This window comes from Opisthorchis viverrini (assembly GCF_000715545.1).
Source record: "Opisthorchis viverrini unplaced genomic scaffold opera_v5_6, whole genome shotgun sequence".
NCBI lineage: Eukaryota > Metazoa > Platyhelminthes > Trematoda > Opisthorchiida > Opisthorchiidae > Opisthorchis > Opisthorchis viverrini.
The window spans coordinates 4403802-4418474 of NW_008751662.1; the positions used below are offsets into that span (position 1 = coordinate 4403802).

Consider the following 14673-nt stretch of genomic DNA (forward strand, 5'->3'; position numbering starts at 1 on the left):
TTTTAGTCTCCCTCAGTGAACGAAGCTGTAGCAGCTGGAACTACTGCACTTTGGTGCACGGCTTATGAACTGTAAAGGTGAACTGAACTGAAACCGTTCTTTCAACGGTAAGCTGCCTCTGTACGTGATGAATTACTGTTGCCAATGCTGGACAGTTGGTGACCAGGATGAAAAAGGCTCATCACGATAGGAAGCAGTGATTTATCCACTGGTGCATAGAAATTGGAACATAAAGTTAAAAAAATCGAGGGAACAAAACGAACAGAGTTGATTGTCGGCAGAATCATAAGCCAAAAGAAGCATGATTGAATACTCGAGCTCGTTTTTAATGGGCCATTGAGGTATAAAATAAAAGATACGGTAAGGAAAGGATATACTTGAGATTAAAACGCAAGTGGTGGGATTTTACTAAAGTCAAAGCGATTGTCCGTGAACGAGCTGGAAGTCCTACCATAGGGGATTGGCAGCACCACCAGGAGGCTGTCTGGTGCGAATGGTAGTGCGGACGTGGTGGTCATCGCCGATTTGAGCTCCTGAAAGAATGAAACAAAACCAATTAGAGTTTGCGTTAAAATTAACCCCACACATAGAGAGCGCTTGTCAGTCAGATTGTTTGGATGGCGATCGAAATGGTCACAGAGCTCTGCTCCGCTTCGCAACAACGCACTGATGGTGTCACTTAGTTAACAAGATGCTTGCAACAATAGTGCCAAGCTCAGCGAACTTTTCTACCACCAGTTACCTCCAAGTTGGACTTACTGAAAAAAAATCACAAACGACCGGTAGGTTTACCAAAAGTTACACTGTGACTTAGCTCGAATGCGCTTCAGTCCAAGTATCAATATAGTAATCGAACGCTTATGAAATACCTTCGTGAGTTTACCGACCGACCCCGATACTGCATTCACTTAACGGTACTGGTTACTTTCAGTTACATTCAATCGCAAAATTTATTTTGGCGCCCTGCTCCTAGAACGACAGTCACCTAAGTGACAAACAAGTATTGTGTCAACTGAGCTAATCACCAAGAAATGCAACTAGCTGTTCACTAATGGTACGCACATGAAGTCGGTGAGTACATAGCCAGGCTGGCTGGATTCACGCACTCGGTCTGCATCATTTCTCACGGAATGAATGAATACAGTTTTTACGCTCAGTAAAGCGGATGATACAGTTTACTTTAGGCCGCGTCTGTCAAGTTTCCTGGTACGCGATAACCGCAGACAGAAACGTGCAGGTAGACAGCACGATAACCGAGCGTGTAGTAACCTGCGTAAATAACGTATGTTTCGGTCCTCATAGTGTAAAAGCGCGGATGTCACACGGCGTGATAAGGTCACAGAAGGCCTTCGATGAGGAGGTCAAACGAAGAAACATACCACAAGTATACCCGAAACTCTGTAGAAATGTGCAATCCACTCCTATGTACATCATTCAGCTGTAACACCCTTTCTTCGCCTAGCTCCCATGCCACTCGATGGAAGCATGAGGACTGTGATAATGCCAGTTTGCTTAGACGGAAGCTGTCGAGATGCTGAGGTCGGGTTTGAAACACGGACCATCCGGTCAGTAAGTTCACGCCTTAAACACTGAGCTATATCAAGCTATCATGTGCACACCAAATCTAGATGCATTTTTCGAAAAATAGTACAGTTCAGGGAGCCTTTTATTGACATTTTTCGTCAATCGAATGGATTCGTCAACGCCGTTCAGAGCGGGCTACAAATACAGTTATAGATGTCCTGTAATCGTCTAACCGGAAAGTGAATGACACTCGTCCTAAACTAGTAAGCTCCTTTCAGTGTTCTGCGAGAAAAAGGAAGGCTCGAGCCCGAGGGAGAGAGAGAAACAACTCACTCTTACACGTAACCTCTCTTGCATCACCGCATAGAGAGAAACAACTAAGTCTTGAAGAGGCATCACTATCAGCGACGTGTAGTTTACTACATGGAAGGCAGGAGAGGGTTATTTCTGAAAAAAAAAAACTGCGGGTAATCTTTAGGATCCTAATTTCCCGAGTCTGTCCATCAACAAACATTCGGATACTTATCCTGACCACAAGACTGGTCGTTTCCGTAGGCTCGTTCCTCCACAGGCACCTAATCACTGTGCGACGCAAGTAGTTTGCCTCAGTTAACGGTTGGCTTGAAACACGGTTTTTGTTGTTATAGGTTCAATGATAGCCGACATATCAACGATATTAAGGACTCTTAATATAGCGTGACCAAGGGGACGTTATGCACCAGAAAATTCGTCAGGATTACTTAGATTTGGGTGATCACGACATGCGGATATAACTTCGCTGAAGGTTGGTAATTGACCTCGGATTTCGTCAATTGGAATTTCGAAGTGAACATTTTACGTGGACGCAATATATAGTGTTGTTTTTTCCTCGCGCAACATGGAACGAATTTGGTTGTCTTCCGACTGTTTTGCCTTTTATTTAAAGGGGGATAAGAGCAGGCTCGTGTTCTTGGGCACAAAACAGAATAATGTATACATTAACAGTATGGTCGATTTCCCTATTTAGTACTTCTCAGTGTTAGGAGATGAGCATTTTATCGAAAGGAATAGGAATGAAAACAGATTACACTGAGGTTCCAAGACAGACAATCTGCAAACGACCCGTTCCTCGCGAGATCATGCGAAGAATAATTGTGAGTCAAAAACATAAATAAAAACCAAAAATGACTTGGTACTTCCAAATCGAGTAATAGCATGCAGACAGGGAAACGTGATCTACGAGAAGCTCTCGCCTGAGTTCAGCACATCACGTGTTAAGCAAAGCCTCCTAAACTTGGTCATCAATATGGCCATGGCTTAGTAACTTCCAGCCTAATGCCCGTGAGGTCGAAATGCTTCCAGCGTGTTCGCTCACAGATACTCAAACAGCATAGCTCTTCCTGGACCTGATGCCGTAGTATTGCAGGTGACATTAAACAGTCTAAATAATTCTGCCTCACGGTTTGGCATGCTGCTCATATCTGCAAAGTGCAGACCGGCTGGACTCGAAACCTTGCGGATGGGCCGACTGAGGTAGTAGACAGATTTGTCCACTTGAGCAGCTGTATCAGTCCAGAGGCGATATTGCTATCCACACTGGGAAGACTAGGCCAGCTTTTGTGAGTCTGTATTGCCCATGGCGTTGCTCGTTGGCGTGACATCAGCTTATCTGTCAAGAGTCCAGTTTATGATGCTGTGGTGCTGGGATTTCGCAGGTCGTTTAAAGATGTGGTGAGACTATCCGATGGGTTTTGGTGAAGATAAAAGCGCTCCCCTAGCCGAGCTTTTTGCCGTCTGGACACCTCTTTACGGTGATCATCTTACAATATTGGAACCCCGTAGCCTGGTAATAGTAAGGTCCCTCACAAGGACGAATTTTCAATCAGGTACAGAATCTATTTGCAGTTAAGCTTCACATGGTAGCCGTTTCTTCCGAATCCGAAGTTTTTATTGAGAATGCTTCGGCGTGTTCAGGAGGCCCCTTCTGCACAACGGCGGCTCGGCGATCACTCCCAAATTACTAACGCCGAACAATATCGACCAAGAAAAACGAGCGATTGCATGAAAGTGAACCCATCTAAATGTCTTCCACACAATTCAAGCTGATGCAAGATGAAAAAACTGATGACTTATTTTGATCGAGGTTCATAAATTATTCATCAGCTATTCACGAATCACGAATGGTGTCAGGGCTTAACCCGCATAGTGGTTAGTGTACGGGTTCATTGACTGGATGCCTGTCGGGGTAACCATAGATGCATGAGACGCAGAAATACAACCCAATAAGTCGAAGGACATTGTGCGTCTCGTCAAAGTCGACAAGCTGGGTATTTTTTCTCGCATGCGCCATGTTGTGGGCAGATATGCAGATACCAAGAAAAAAGGAAACCGCCCAGGCTTGAGAGCTGCAATTCTCTCATTATAATGTGGTTACAATGTGTTACAATCAAGTTGTCAGCTTCGTTGATTTCGACGTCCGAGACAGCGTTTCTTGAGTGAGCCGAAATTCGATAAGAGGCGGGAGAGACATCATTATTTATCATGAATATTTGCAATCGCGTGGCAGTGTGGTTTTTTGTTTTTGAAAATACTGATTCGAGTCCTCGTGCCTACACAACTTACGCAGCCAAAACTGTATCATCAGGCGTGACACCGCCAACATGTAAATGTGATGTAGTAGATCCGTCGGTCGTAGCTCTTGAGTGTGTAAACAAACCGACACGGTCTAACGCCAACCGTTGCCAAGGCATTTGTGCTGTTAGCAAAATTCACCAGTTTGTACACGTATCTATGTTCCCTGCAATTTGGTATCAGTTTGTTGAATGTGCTTGACTAGGAAACCTAGTTATCCTAGGTAAAAATTGATAGAATCTCAACGACTAGTAGGATGCAAGCCAGTCAGCAGCAGCCGGTCAAGATCAGATCCCGTTTCATGAAGGCCTGTCGAGACTTCTGGTCACACCATGGCAGATGTGAACGGTATCCTGAATTGTGGGATAAAAACAGCTCTTACCCAAGGCGTTTCCATGTTTCAAGAAGGCCTGTCGAGACTTCTGGTCACACTAAAGCAGATGTGTGGGGTAAAAACAGCTCTTACCCAAGGCGTTTCCAAAACAAGATATAGCGGAGTAGGTTTCCAGTATGGTCAACACGCTACTTTTAGCTACCGAAAACTAGCTGGTCCAATATAGAGGTGCCATCCTTTCTCTGAGCGATTGGCAGCTGGATGTTTGTAGGCTAGTGTCCGTCCAATATACCGGTCGCGCCAACTATTTGTCTTGATTTGCGACAATCCTGCAGTACATGTCGCTACGGCCTCTAATGCAGATACCTGGTCATCGATGAGGTCGCACACCTGGCAGTATCCCAGCCCCCGTGCATCCTTCGGGTGGCATGGCAGTTAGGCACCGAAAGCGTGCAACAGCTGAATGCCGCAAATTTAGCAAACACCTTGGAAATACTTACCACTGAGAGAAAAGCTGGATTCCTGCATGTTCCTTCCACCCCCACAAGTTGGAGCCCGCAAACGAGGGCCGTCTCCGTTCGCACCGACGGCTTCTGCAACCTGTCCGTTCTTTACTGGACTGGAACTATCAGTCAAACAAAATTCCGTAGACACCGGACCAGTATAAGGTGGACGTTCGATCAGGGTAACAGCGCGTGCCTATGAAGAGGAGGAAGCGAGAATCAGAGAGTTGGAAAGAAAAACGAAATGGTGACAGTCAGATCGTAGACAAGAAACTTTCCTCTGTCACGCGTCTGATTATTACCTTCCAGAAAAATTGCAGGGTAGAAAAACTTGTTACCATCGATGCATGCACAGCTCCGCCTACTCCTCAGTGAGATATTGGGTGCCGGAATATATGAAACAGAAACCGACAGTAGGGTCAAAAGTTGCCAATTTGCACATTCACACTCGACGGCAAGCTGTCTGTCGGTAGCCGTAATGTAGTGTGGCCAAAGAGTGGGGCAGCGAAAGACACGGAGATGTAAGTCAAAGTGGATGTCGTAAAGACAGATAAGCCCTAAATTGTGGGAAACACCATTGAATGTGTAACAGAACCGAGTCAGTGCAGCCCGAGTTGAGACGGAAGCTCTCAAGCTCATTGTTTGGAACCTCACAAAAGTCACTGGCAGGGAAACGTTTACGTTCAAGAAGGATGTGTACAAACCACCGCGCTGAATCAGGCTACCAAACTGCCAAACTTGGTCTCAACGTCACTTTAAGAAAATCTGACCGTCAACAAGTACCATGCCACCCGCCGCTTATGAATGTATGCCATCTTTTCACGCACAAAGATAAGTCATTGGTGACAATACAGGATAGGTGTGACATGAACGTTGAATGCTAGAAGACAGGATGACAACTTTACCAAGAATATTCATTTTGATGCTCACTTCTGAAAGGAGTGCAGTTCCCGATGGTTCACAACTATTTAGAGATTATAAGGTCGGCATTAGCAGCAGTTTTTTCACAAACCGAGAAACAAACAACAAAGCAAGTGTTCACATGAGCCGCGATTGAATAACTCGTATATGATTTCGTTGCCTCACGGCTGACTCCAAACAACATTCATATCGGCACACTTTCCTACACATCGACCCAACGCAGCCCTCAGCCAGTCCTTGGAGTGCCGAACTAAGTCAGTAGGCAATAAATGTATCCATCCAGGTTATCCCAAGATAAAGGAGCCCTAAAACAGTGACTCACAGTTCTGCCTTCCTATGAGGAGACTATCACATTTGGATGATTTTTGGGAATTTCCGTTGCCATTTCACCAGACGTGGCCCAGTCGTGCCCTCAATGGCGCTCATGCATCCAAGCTATTGCCTTGAATGCATAGCTCCCTTCCCAATTCACCCACTTAACAGTCCACCTACAGTGCTGTATTCACGCACTAATTTACCAGCTCCCGCCTCCAATGAACAACTACCTACCCCACCTCCGCGAATCATCGGTGAACGAAACTGTGGCGGCTACAATCACTGTACGACGAGTGCGCGGTTATTACAGCTGACAATGATGATGACGTAGTGTATGATAGTGAAGGCCAAATGTGATGCAATTGCACTTGAGCCCGGTTTATTCCAACTACCACTCAGGGACACGGGATTGTGTTCCCACATTCTGTCCGACAGATGCCTTGTCGGTCGACCGGTGTATGATGCTTAGCACGAGCATACAAATGAGTACACACAAAAGCTGGTGGTATGATGTAACAATTTGTCCTTTGAGCGGAAACTGATGATGGGGCTAAAGTTGAAGCTCAAGCACAGAATAGCAGCCAAGTATGTCGTATCAACAGGGTTTTTATAAATTTTTCATCCTGTTAATTTTCCGACACTGTCCCACACAACACTTGGTTGAGTTCGCACGCAGACCAAAATGGCTTCACCATCAGATAGCGCAAGACACTAGCTATTCGGACTTGGGGTCATTTTGCGTTTCCGAAACGCAATTTCACATATTAGCTGTAGTTCGGGTGGCATCCTTGTGTTCTGCTGACATGACGTAGTAAGTACTCATCCCAAATCGATCACACAATTTCCGCTCATAACGCATCACTGGACATTTAAATCATTGATCATTGGCACACTAAACAAGTTTAGGGGTTTAGTTTGAAATATTCCGAATTAGCAAAAAGATGGGTGGTAAAACATTAAATCTACTTTGCTTTCCGGATACAGAACATCACGAATTAGTACAAGCCCCTGGTACAATATCGTTGGTTAGTTGAGAGCTTCGTTCTAAGATGGATACTACCCTTGATAATCTAAATTTCATTAAGGCAGTTACAAAAACTGCACAAAAGTTCATGGTTTGATTTCGTTCAAGAAAACCAGGAAAGTAATTTATCGACCTGGTGGAAAAACATGGGTAGGTGTTGAGTAAAGACAGAACAATCCAAGCTACCTTTTCCAACGGCTTCAGGCGATCATACACGTATGGTGGAAACGGTGCACACGGGAGGAAACGCCCAGCTCCCTGAGTAACTCGTAGCTCTCCGTCCTCAAGTACTACGCGACCACCAGAAAGCACAGTCACAGGAACGCCATGGCAACGCATTCCCTCGAAAATGTTAAAATCGACATTCTGATGATGTGTTGAAGCAGAAATTGTACGGGTTGCTTCACCATCCCAAATAACCAGGTCGGCATCGCTTCCTACGTCAATGCGACCTTTACGTGGATAAAGATTGAATATTTTTGCCGCATTCGTGCTGGTCACGGCGACGAATTTGCAAGGATCCAAGATTCCTGGGACCTGGAAAAAACAGGAATGGATGGCAACGGTATACAGGCGGATGAATCTGGAACCAGAAGTACGTATGGGAACCGGTTCGACACTTACGGCGGATTTAGAGGGTCTGAGGCAGAAGGAACATAATACGGTGCCAGACTTACACAACACACAGCCTTATGTACTATTAGGATTCCTCGATTAATTTAAGATATCGCTTGTTGAGGATGAAGGTTAGAGGAACGATATATGTCCTGAAGTACGATCGAAAAAAAACGTATATTTTAGAGTATCTTCATCAGTAAGCAATTAGCTTCATCACAGTGTTTGATGAGAACGATATATGCCTGAAGTACGATCGAAAAAAAAACGTATATTTTAGAGTATCTTCATCAGTAAGCAATTAGCTTCATCACAGTGTTTGATGAGAGTTTTTAACCTTTTGTACATCTACGCGCCCGAAAAGTACTGAACGGTAGTCGCCTATCTGAAGATTCAGTTGTGACCATCGAAAGAAGTCATTTCTGATTGGGCCTTGAAGGCCGTACTCGGAGAGATTGGCCTTCAGCTCGCACCATATATCACTTGAGGTATAGGTTAGTCGAAGTCCTGTTCAAAATAGATAGAAATGTCATCCGTATAGTGAAATACAAATCTCACGCTAAACAAATCACGGCACGGCAAATTAATCATCGGTGGACCACCCGTTTCTTTTGACAGGTTTACTACACATCCGTTTTGGAAATTTTGGTTTTGTTTATTTAGGATCATGGGGTGCTTTGTGTGTCTTCCACTGTCTTTTTTATTCTATCACATCCTCCAGTGTCTCCAGCCAAAAACACAGAGCGAAAGGCCAGTTTGGCTGAGCCAATTACGGACCCACCTGTCCGCCCCCTACCAGGAAGATCAGATTCATGAAAGTAACCCACAGAATGCCCAAAACCTACTGAGACACAGGCCTTTGTCCTACATCCGGTCGGCTAGACGGAATAAACCCTGGTATGATAGCTGTTGCGCATATATCCCCAGCAAATGACCTTAACACCGTAAACGATGTAACAAAACGAAACATCTCTGTGTGGGATTATCCAGACCATAATTTTGCGGTGTCTTCACAGACAAACAGAACACAGACACATATTTCCAAATATCTCATTACGTAAGCCAAAACAATGTAATCTGAGAAACTATGAAGTCTTTGTTAAGAACCATGAACAATGTACAGCCGACAAACATCTAGAGATTCGAACGCGCGATCGACTGGTTCGTAGTTAAGCACTGTACCTTCGGTCACGAGTAGTACCTAACGACTGTGATTAAATTTCGCCATGCGTTAGCGTCATTCTTCAGTCGCAGGGTCTACGTCACGTGATGCGGTTCACCTAGTCGCGACAGGCAAAAGAACAGACAAGCAGCTGGAAACAGACCATGAGAGTACAAAAATGAACTTGCCTAGGCGTAATACACTACCCATAAGGCTGCTGAAAATTCGTTGAGTCCACGACCAGTTTCGCCTTGGGGCTCATCAGGTGGAACCCGACCCCGAGTTTACCTCAACCTTATGTTCTACTTCAAACCCAAAAGGAAAGTTGGTTTCGATTACTGAGATGAGTAGGACTGACCCTAAGGCATGTTGGTCACTAGGGGGAGCTAAGACAATGTAACCCCATTTCTTTAGAATATCAGCAGAGCATCAGCGTCAACCAAAATGTTGACGAGAATGATAACTGTACTAGTACGAGCCAGCTACAGGAATGGGGCAGCTCATTAAGTCGTGGCCATCCATACGTGAACAGAACTACTTGATGATTTCCCCTATATGTAAAGATAAACGCACTGTATTGATCCCACAGCTGGTAAATGCCTGATTCAGAAACTATTTCCAAAAAATCTTTAATGTTGGTGAAACCAAAACAGCGCGCATTCAGATAGTTGACTTGAGACCAGTAACAGCGCAAGTCCACATGAACACGAAATTCCACTCTATGCCCAATCACTTCACTCGAAGAAGACCATGTTACCCACCACGCCTTTTTCCCAGATAACTGACATTCGATCCTCAATGCCATTGACTCCATTGGGTATTTTGCGGAAATCATCCTTGCCCATAGCTTTCTGTTCAGTTTTGAATACACAGTGATCGGTTCCGGTGGTTTCCAATTCACCATGTCCAAGACATTTCATCAGTTCCACCGAGTTATTCGGATCGGGCCTCAGGGGAGGGCTCATCACATGTCCTGCTGCATGACGCCAACAAGCATCCAGATAATTCCTACCGTCCGTTCCCAAAGCAGAAGCAACCGCTTCGCCCATTACCACCGATCCTCGATGTCGAGCATCCGAGATCAACTTGGCAGCCAAAGCGCTCATCACATGGACCACGTACAATGGACATCCGGCAGCATCGGCAATTGTCACTACTCTGCTAGTAGCCTCGATCTCAGCCTAAAAGAGGATGAGAAAATGTATGGAGTGGCAACGTTGGATGCAACTGTTTGCAAAGTGCTGCAGAAATCAAGACCAACTGCCTAAAAATGAAGCCTATCCTTTTACACAACGATGAAGAGGCAGATGCTGCAAACTTGTTCTCAAAGTCCTGCAGCATTACAGAAACACTATTACTTTTATGGAATACTCATCACACACAGATTCTATCATGGAGGAAGATAGTAGTTCCAGTAATTTCTCTTCAATGAGCGTAATACAGAGCGACACAAGCAAGGATAACAGTAGTTCATATTGTTTTGGGTTGGTTAAGGAATTGCTCTAATTAGGTCAATCCGAATGACTCATGCGAGACGTAGACGTCAGTGCCAGGGCGTATCCAAGACTAAAGGCTTGGAAACAGAGACTTAGGGGAGCAGGATTAAACAAAGTGCTTGCTACAGCTCAGTTGTGCCTAATGTGAGCAAGCGTTCCGATTGGTCAAGAAACGGTGGACGATTTGAACAACTTTCCCTGGGTCGATTGCATGGCCGTGAAAAAGCTAAGCAAATTAGACAGCGTTGGTGGGCGTACCATTGGGAAATGGCCTAGCTTCGCGACAGTTGTGCATAGCTGCACGGCCGCCACAGGAAGAGTTGTTAGATAGAGGGAATACTGTATAACTACACTCATCAGCAAGATGAGTCTTTGTGAATAAGATTAGTACACCAAAAAATCTCTGTTCTAAATTTTACGTAACGCCATTATGATGGGAAGTAATACACCAGCAGCTTCACCGCTATTCAACCACCAGGAAAATAAATGGTTTTAAGACAACCGCTCCTTTCCTGACTAAATGCCTCCAAAAGAACTGTTTTTATCTGAGAACATCTGGGTAAATCTCAAACCCATGGTTTGGTAACTGTCAGATCTCCGGCGATCATCAACGACTATTCGGATAAAATACTCCGACAGCGATAGTCAGCTGATTGAATAAGCCAACGGCTGGTTTGGTGAGGAAGTGAACATGAATCAGTGTGGCAGCCATTCAAAACGATTACCAGGAAGACCATAGGGATACGCCGGCGATCGCTGTACACATATATGACGGGTCACGATTAGGCGATTGTGTGGTCGAGCTTCTCAGGATCTGAGCACACACCTCTGTTAGAGTGCGAGGTTGGGTCTTGCATCTCATTCAAACTGTGAGTTGTTATTAGCGTCCACTTGGTTTATTCGGTCACACAGAGATTGAGCTGTAAACATTTCAACTTGGCTAGATCTTACCAAAACTACTCACTAACAGCAACCGATCAGCACCAAAAACAGCAACGCCCTAGTGGCTTACCTTCCATACGACCAAGGAAGAAGGTCTTGTAAGAATGAAAGATGGAGAGTTATGGGGAAATGGCCTGTATCCTTGGGGAGAACGGTTGAAGGCAAGATGCCTACACCTAATATGATTGGAATAGATAAACCTAGACGTAATGTTGGACGCCCTAGTGCTTACCTTCCATACGACGAAGGAAGAAGGTCTTGTAAGAATGAAAAGGACAGGGATGGAGAGTTATGGGGAAATGGCCTGTATCCTTGGGGAGAACGGTTGAAGGCAAGATGCCTACACCTAATATGATTGGAATAGATAAACCTAGACGTAATGTTGGAGTGAGATGCTATTCTTTGCAAGTCTCACTCAGCTTGGGGACTGCACAAAACGACAGACAAGCGTCACAGCAACGCTTAAGGAGACTCCGATGTACTCGGTTCAGAGATGCATGAATATCCCACAGCGCTCAAATTGACGATAGCCGTTTCTATTTCACATTGCAGCATTATGACCTGTCCCCCAAAAACCATTGGAAAAGGGAATTTGGAGTGCAGAAAGGCTTCCTCTGAGAAATAACTGCTCGATATATGTGATGCGCTGCTCAGACTTTAACCAAGTGGAATTCACCTCCCACTCAGACGAGTTCAACCTACTGGCCACGAACTTATGCACCGGGGACAACTTGCCTGTGAGTACCTTGTGAATCAAGGCGGCGCTACAACTTTTGTCCTGTCCTCTCATAAGAGCGGAACACCAATAATAGTGGCCTTTTAATAATGACAATAACAACCAAGACGAGAAGTCTATCTTTGTCTTATATTCCCCTTACCATGGTAAACGAGATTCCACGCAAGTGAAACTACGAAACGGATTGAAAGTGACCTGAACATCAATAAAGGCAGAAAGGAATGAAGTGTTTGTGAAAAAATCACCCTTGGTTATCAGTGCAAACTCACCTCTTCCGGTCGTGAATAAAGATGACCCTCCGGACCGGTTATACCCGATTGAAATATTTCATCTTGAAGAAGTTTGATAAGTTTGCCGTTCTCTGCATGAGCCATAGCCAATGCACCCAGGCGCTTGCACACACGAAATACTTGAAACACTTCATCATCTTCCAGTAAGAGGGAATCCGCATAGGCTAGAAATATTTTAAAAGAATTCACGCCTTTCTCTTTGACTAGGATTTCCATTTCCTTGGCCACTTGTTCATTGAAATGTGGCACAATCACATGAAGTCCATAGTCACAACACACTTTGGAATCTGCCCACTCCCGATATTGTTCATACATTTTAAGTAAAGAAGTGCCTTTAGATGGGTTGACGAAATCAACTGTAACGAAGAAATAAGTCAACTGAATGAGTGAGGTGTCAACCAACTTATAGTTGTTGTCCCACCAGCTATGGCTGCTTTAGTTCCGGAGTAAAAGTCGTCAGAGGAAACGGAGCCCATGAAAGGCATCTGGAGATGTGTATGAGTATCAATGCCACCTGCAGAACTTATGCGAACGAAATGAAGTGACCTAACCTGGGATAACCAGTTTCCCAGCAGCATCAATGATGCGGACTCCGCCGGGGATGGTCAACTGTGTTCCCACTTGCCTGATGGAACGCACGGAAATGAGGTAAAGCGGTGAATGTAACGCTCACTTTATGATACCATCCTCGATGTAGATGTCACCATGAAAGCTTCTATCATCATTGACAATTTTACCACCTTTGATCAACAGACGATTTTGCGAGCTCTGCCAAATGAATGTGAATCTGAGATGTGAAGCTTACCTGAAGGTGAATTGGGAGCTTCTTTAGGCCTACCTGAATTTTCGAGTCGTTCATAATGGGTGCAAGACGAAAAGAGCTAAAATAAAAGCATTCATGATGGGTTAGAGTCATTTATACGAAGCTTGCGTTCACAGGTACACACTGAACGAAGATGTCGTCAATATTAACCTTTGCAATCCAACGTCACTGCAACGGATTTACCATTTATTGAATAAACATCACCATTACTAACAGTAACATCAGATTGGAACACTGGTGCTTCACTGCCCTAAAATCCCGTCAATTTTCTTGAAGAAAAAGCGGAACAGATGGGTGGCTAGGGATAGCCTATTACAAACATCGCACGTGCCTAGTTTTCCAAGACAGTAATCAGACAACTTGCAGAGAAGCCAACAGCATGAACACTGGCATCATTTCATTTACTGTTTCCAGTCAAGCACAGCGAAGATCGCATAGACTCCACTCTGGAAAGCGAACATCACTAGCGGCATCCAAACCTTTCCATTCCTCATTCCCTTCTGCCATGTCAAATTTTGTCCACCGCTAGGTTTCCGTCACTCCGAATCGGGCACAGGAAACGGCGCTCGTCTCGGTAAGTGGTAACTTGGTAACATATGACCCCGGCACCTCAGCTTGCAGTGCTTGATAGAGTTTTTGAGGGAAGCAACTTCTGCTTCATCAAACACCCGTTTCCTGGTAACATTACGAATCCGCTGGTTCCAACGGATTCCATTTGAAACATTCATTTTGTGCATAGCTGTTATGCTACCCGAAGAAAGCACGACGGCTACTTCCAAGATGCCGAAATTCAGACAGGAGCAGTCGACGTGCAGAGATTGAGCTCGGACCAACCCTAATCACTAGGCGATCTGGAGTTGTGACACTTCTGAAACATAGTTGATCAAACACCAAAAATATTTCAGATCGTACACCTGAAATGGTCATCATCATCATCATTGACAGCATGACATCAGTGTTCAACACCGATGCTGCACTGCCGTACAACCACGATTTATTTGACTAGCTTATTGTAAAAAGAACGATAAAGGTGGACGGGAGAGGGACTTAGTGCTAGCTTAACACAACCATTCCGAGGTGCCTACACCTCCAGATATTCACTCCGGCAATCTGGATAGAAACTGACAACAAGAACGCCACTGACATTAGTTGGCAGCTATATCTTGTAGTGTCTGCAACCAGGCACAGTGAGGATCGCGCAGTCCCAATTCTGGGAGGCAAGTACCACCGATAGCACCCAAGCGTTTCGTGATCTCCTTCATACTCCTCTGCCAAGTCAACGGTTGGCTACCTCTCCGTTAAGGTCACTCAGAGTTGGGCATGGAAAAAAACATCTTTTCGGCAAACGATGGTTCGGCATGCGTAACACATGTCCCAA

General features: G+C 44.9%; 1 protein-coding gene across 1 annotated transcript; it reads right to left on the reverse strand.

Moving 5' to 3' along the window:
* Positions 1–180: 180 nt before the first annotated feature.
* On the reverse strand, positions 181–13331 carry T265_00672 (hypothetical protein; the record flags this gene model as incomplete). Its single annotated transcript, XM_009164500.1, has 9 exons — positions 181–533; positions 4969–5167; positions 7418–7768; positions 9770–10189; positions 12452–12828; positions 12876–12986; positions 13024–13097; positions 13146–13240; positions 13278–13331. The coding sequence occupies 9 exons, from the start codon at positions 13329–13331 to the stop codon at positions 448–450; spliced, it is 1767 nt and encodes a 588-aa protein (XP_009162764.1).
* Between the last annotated feature and the right edge of the window lie 1342 nt (positions 13332–14673).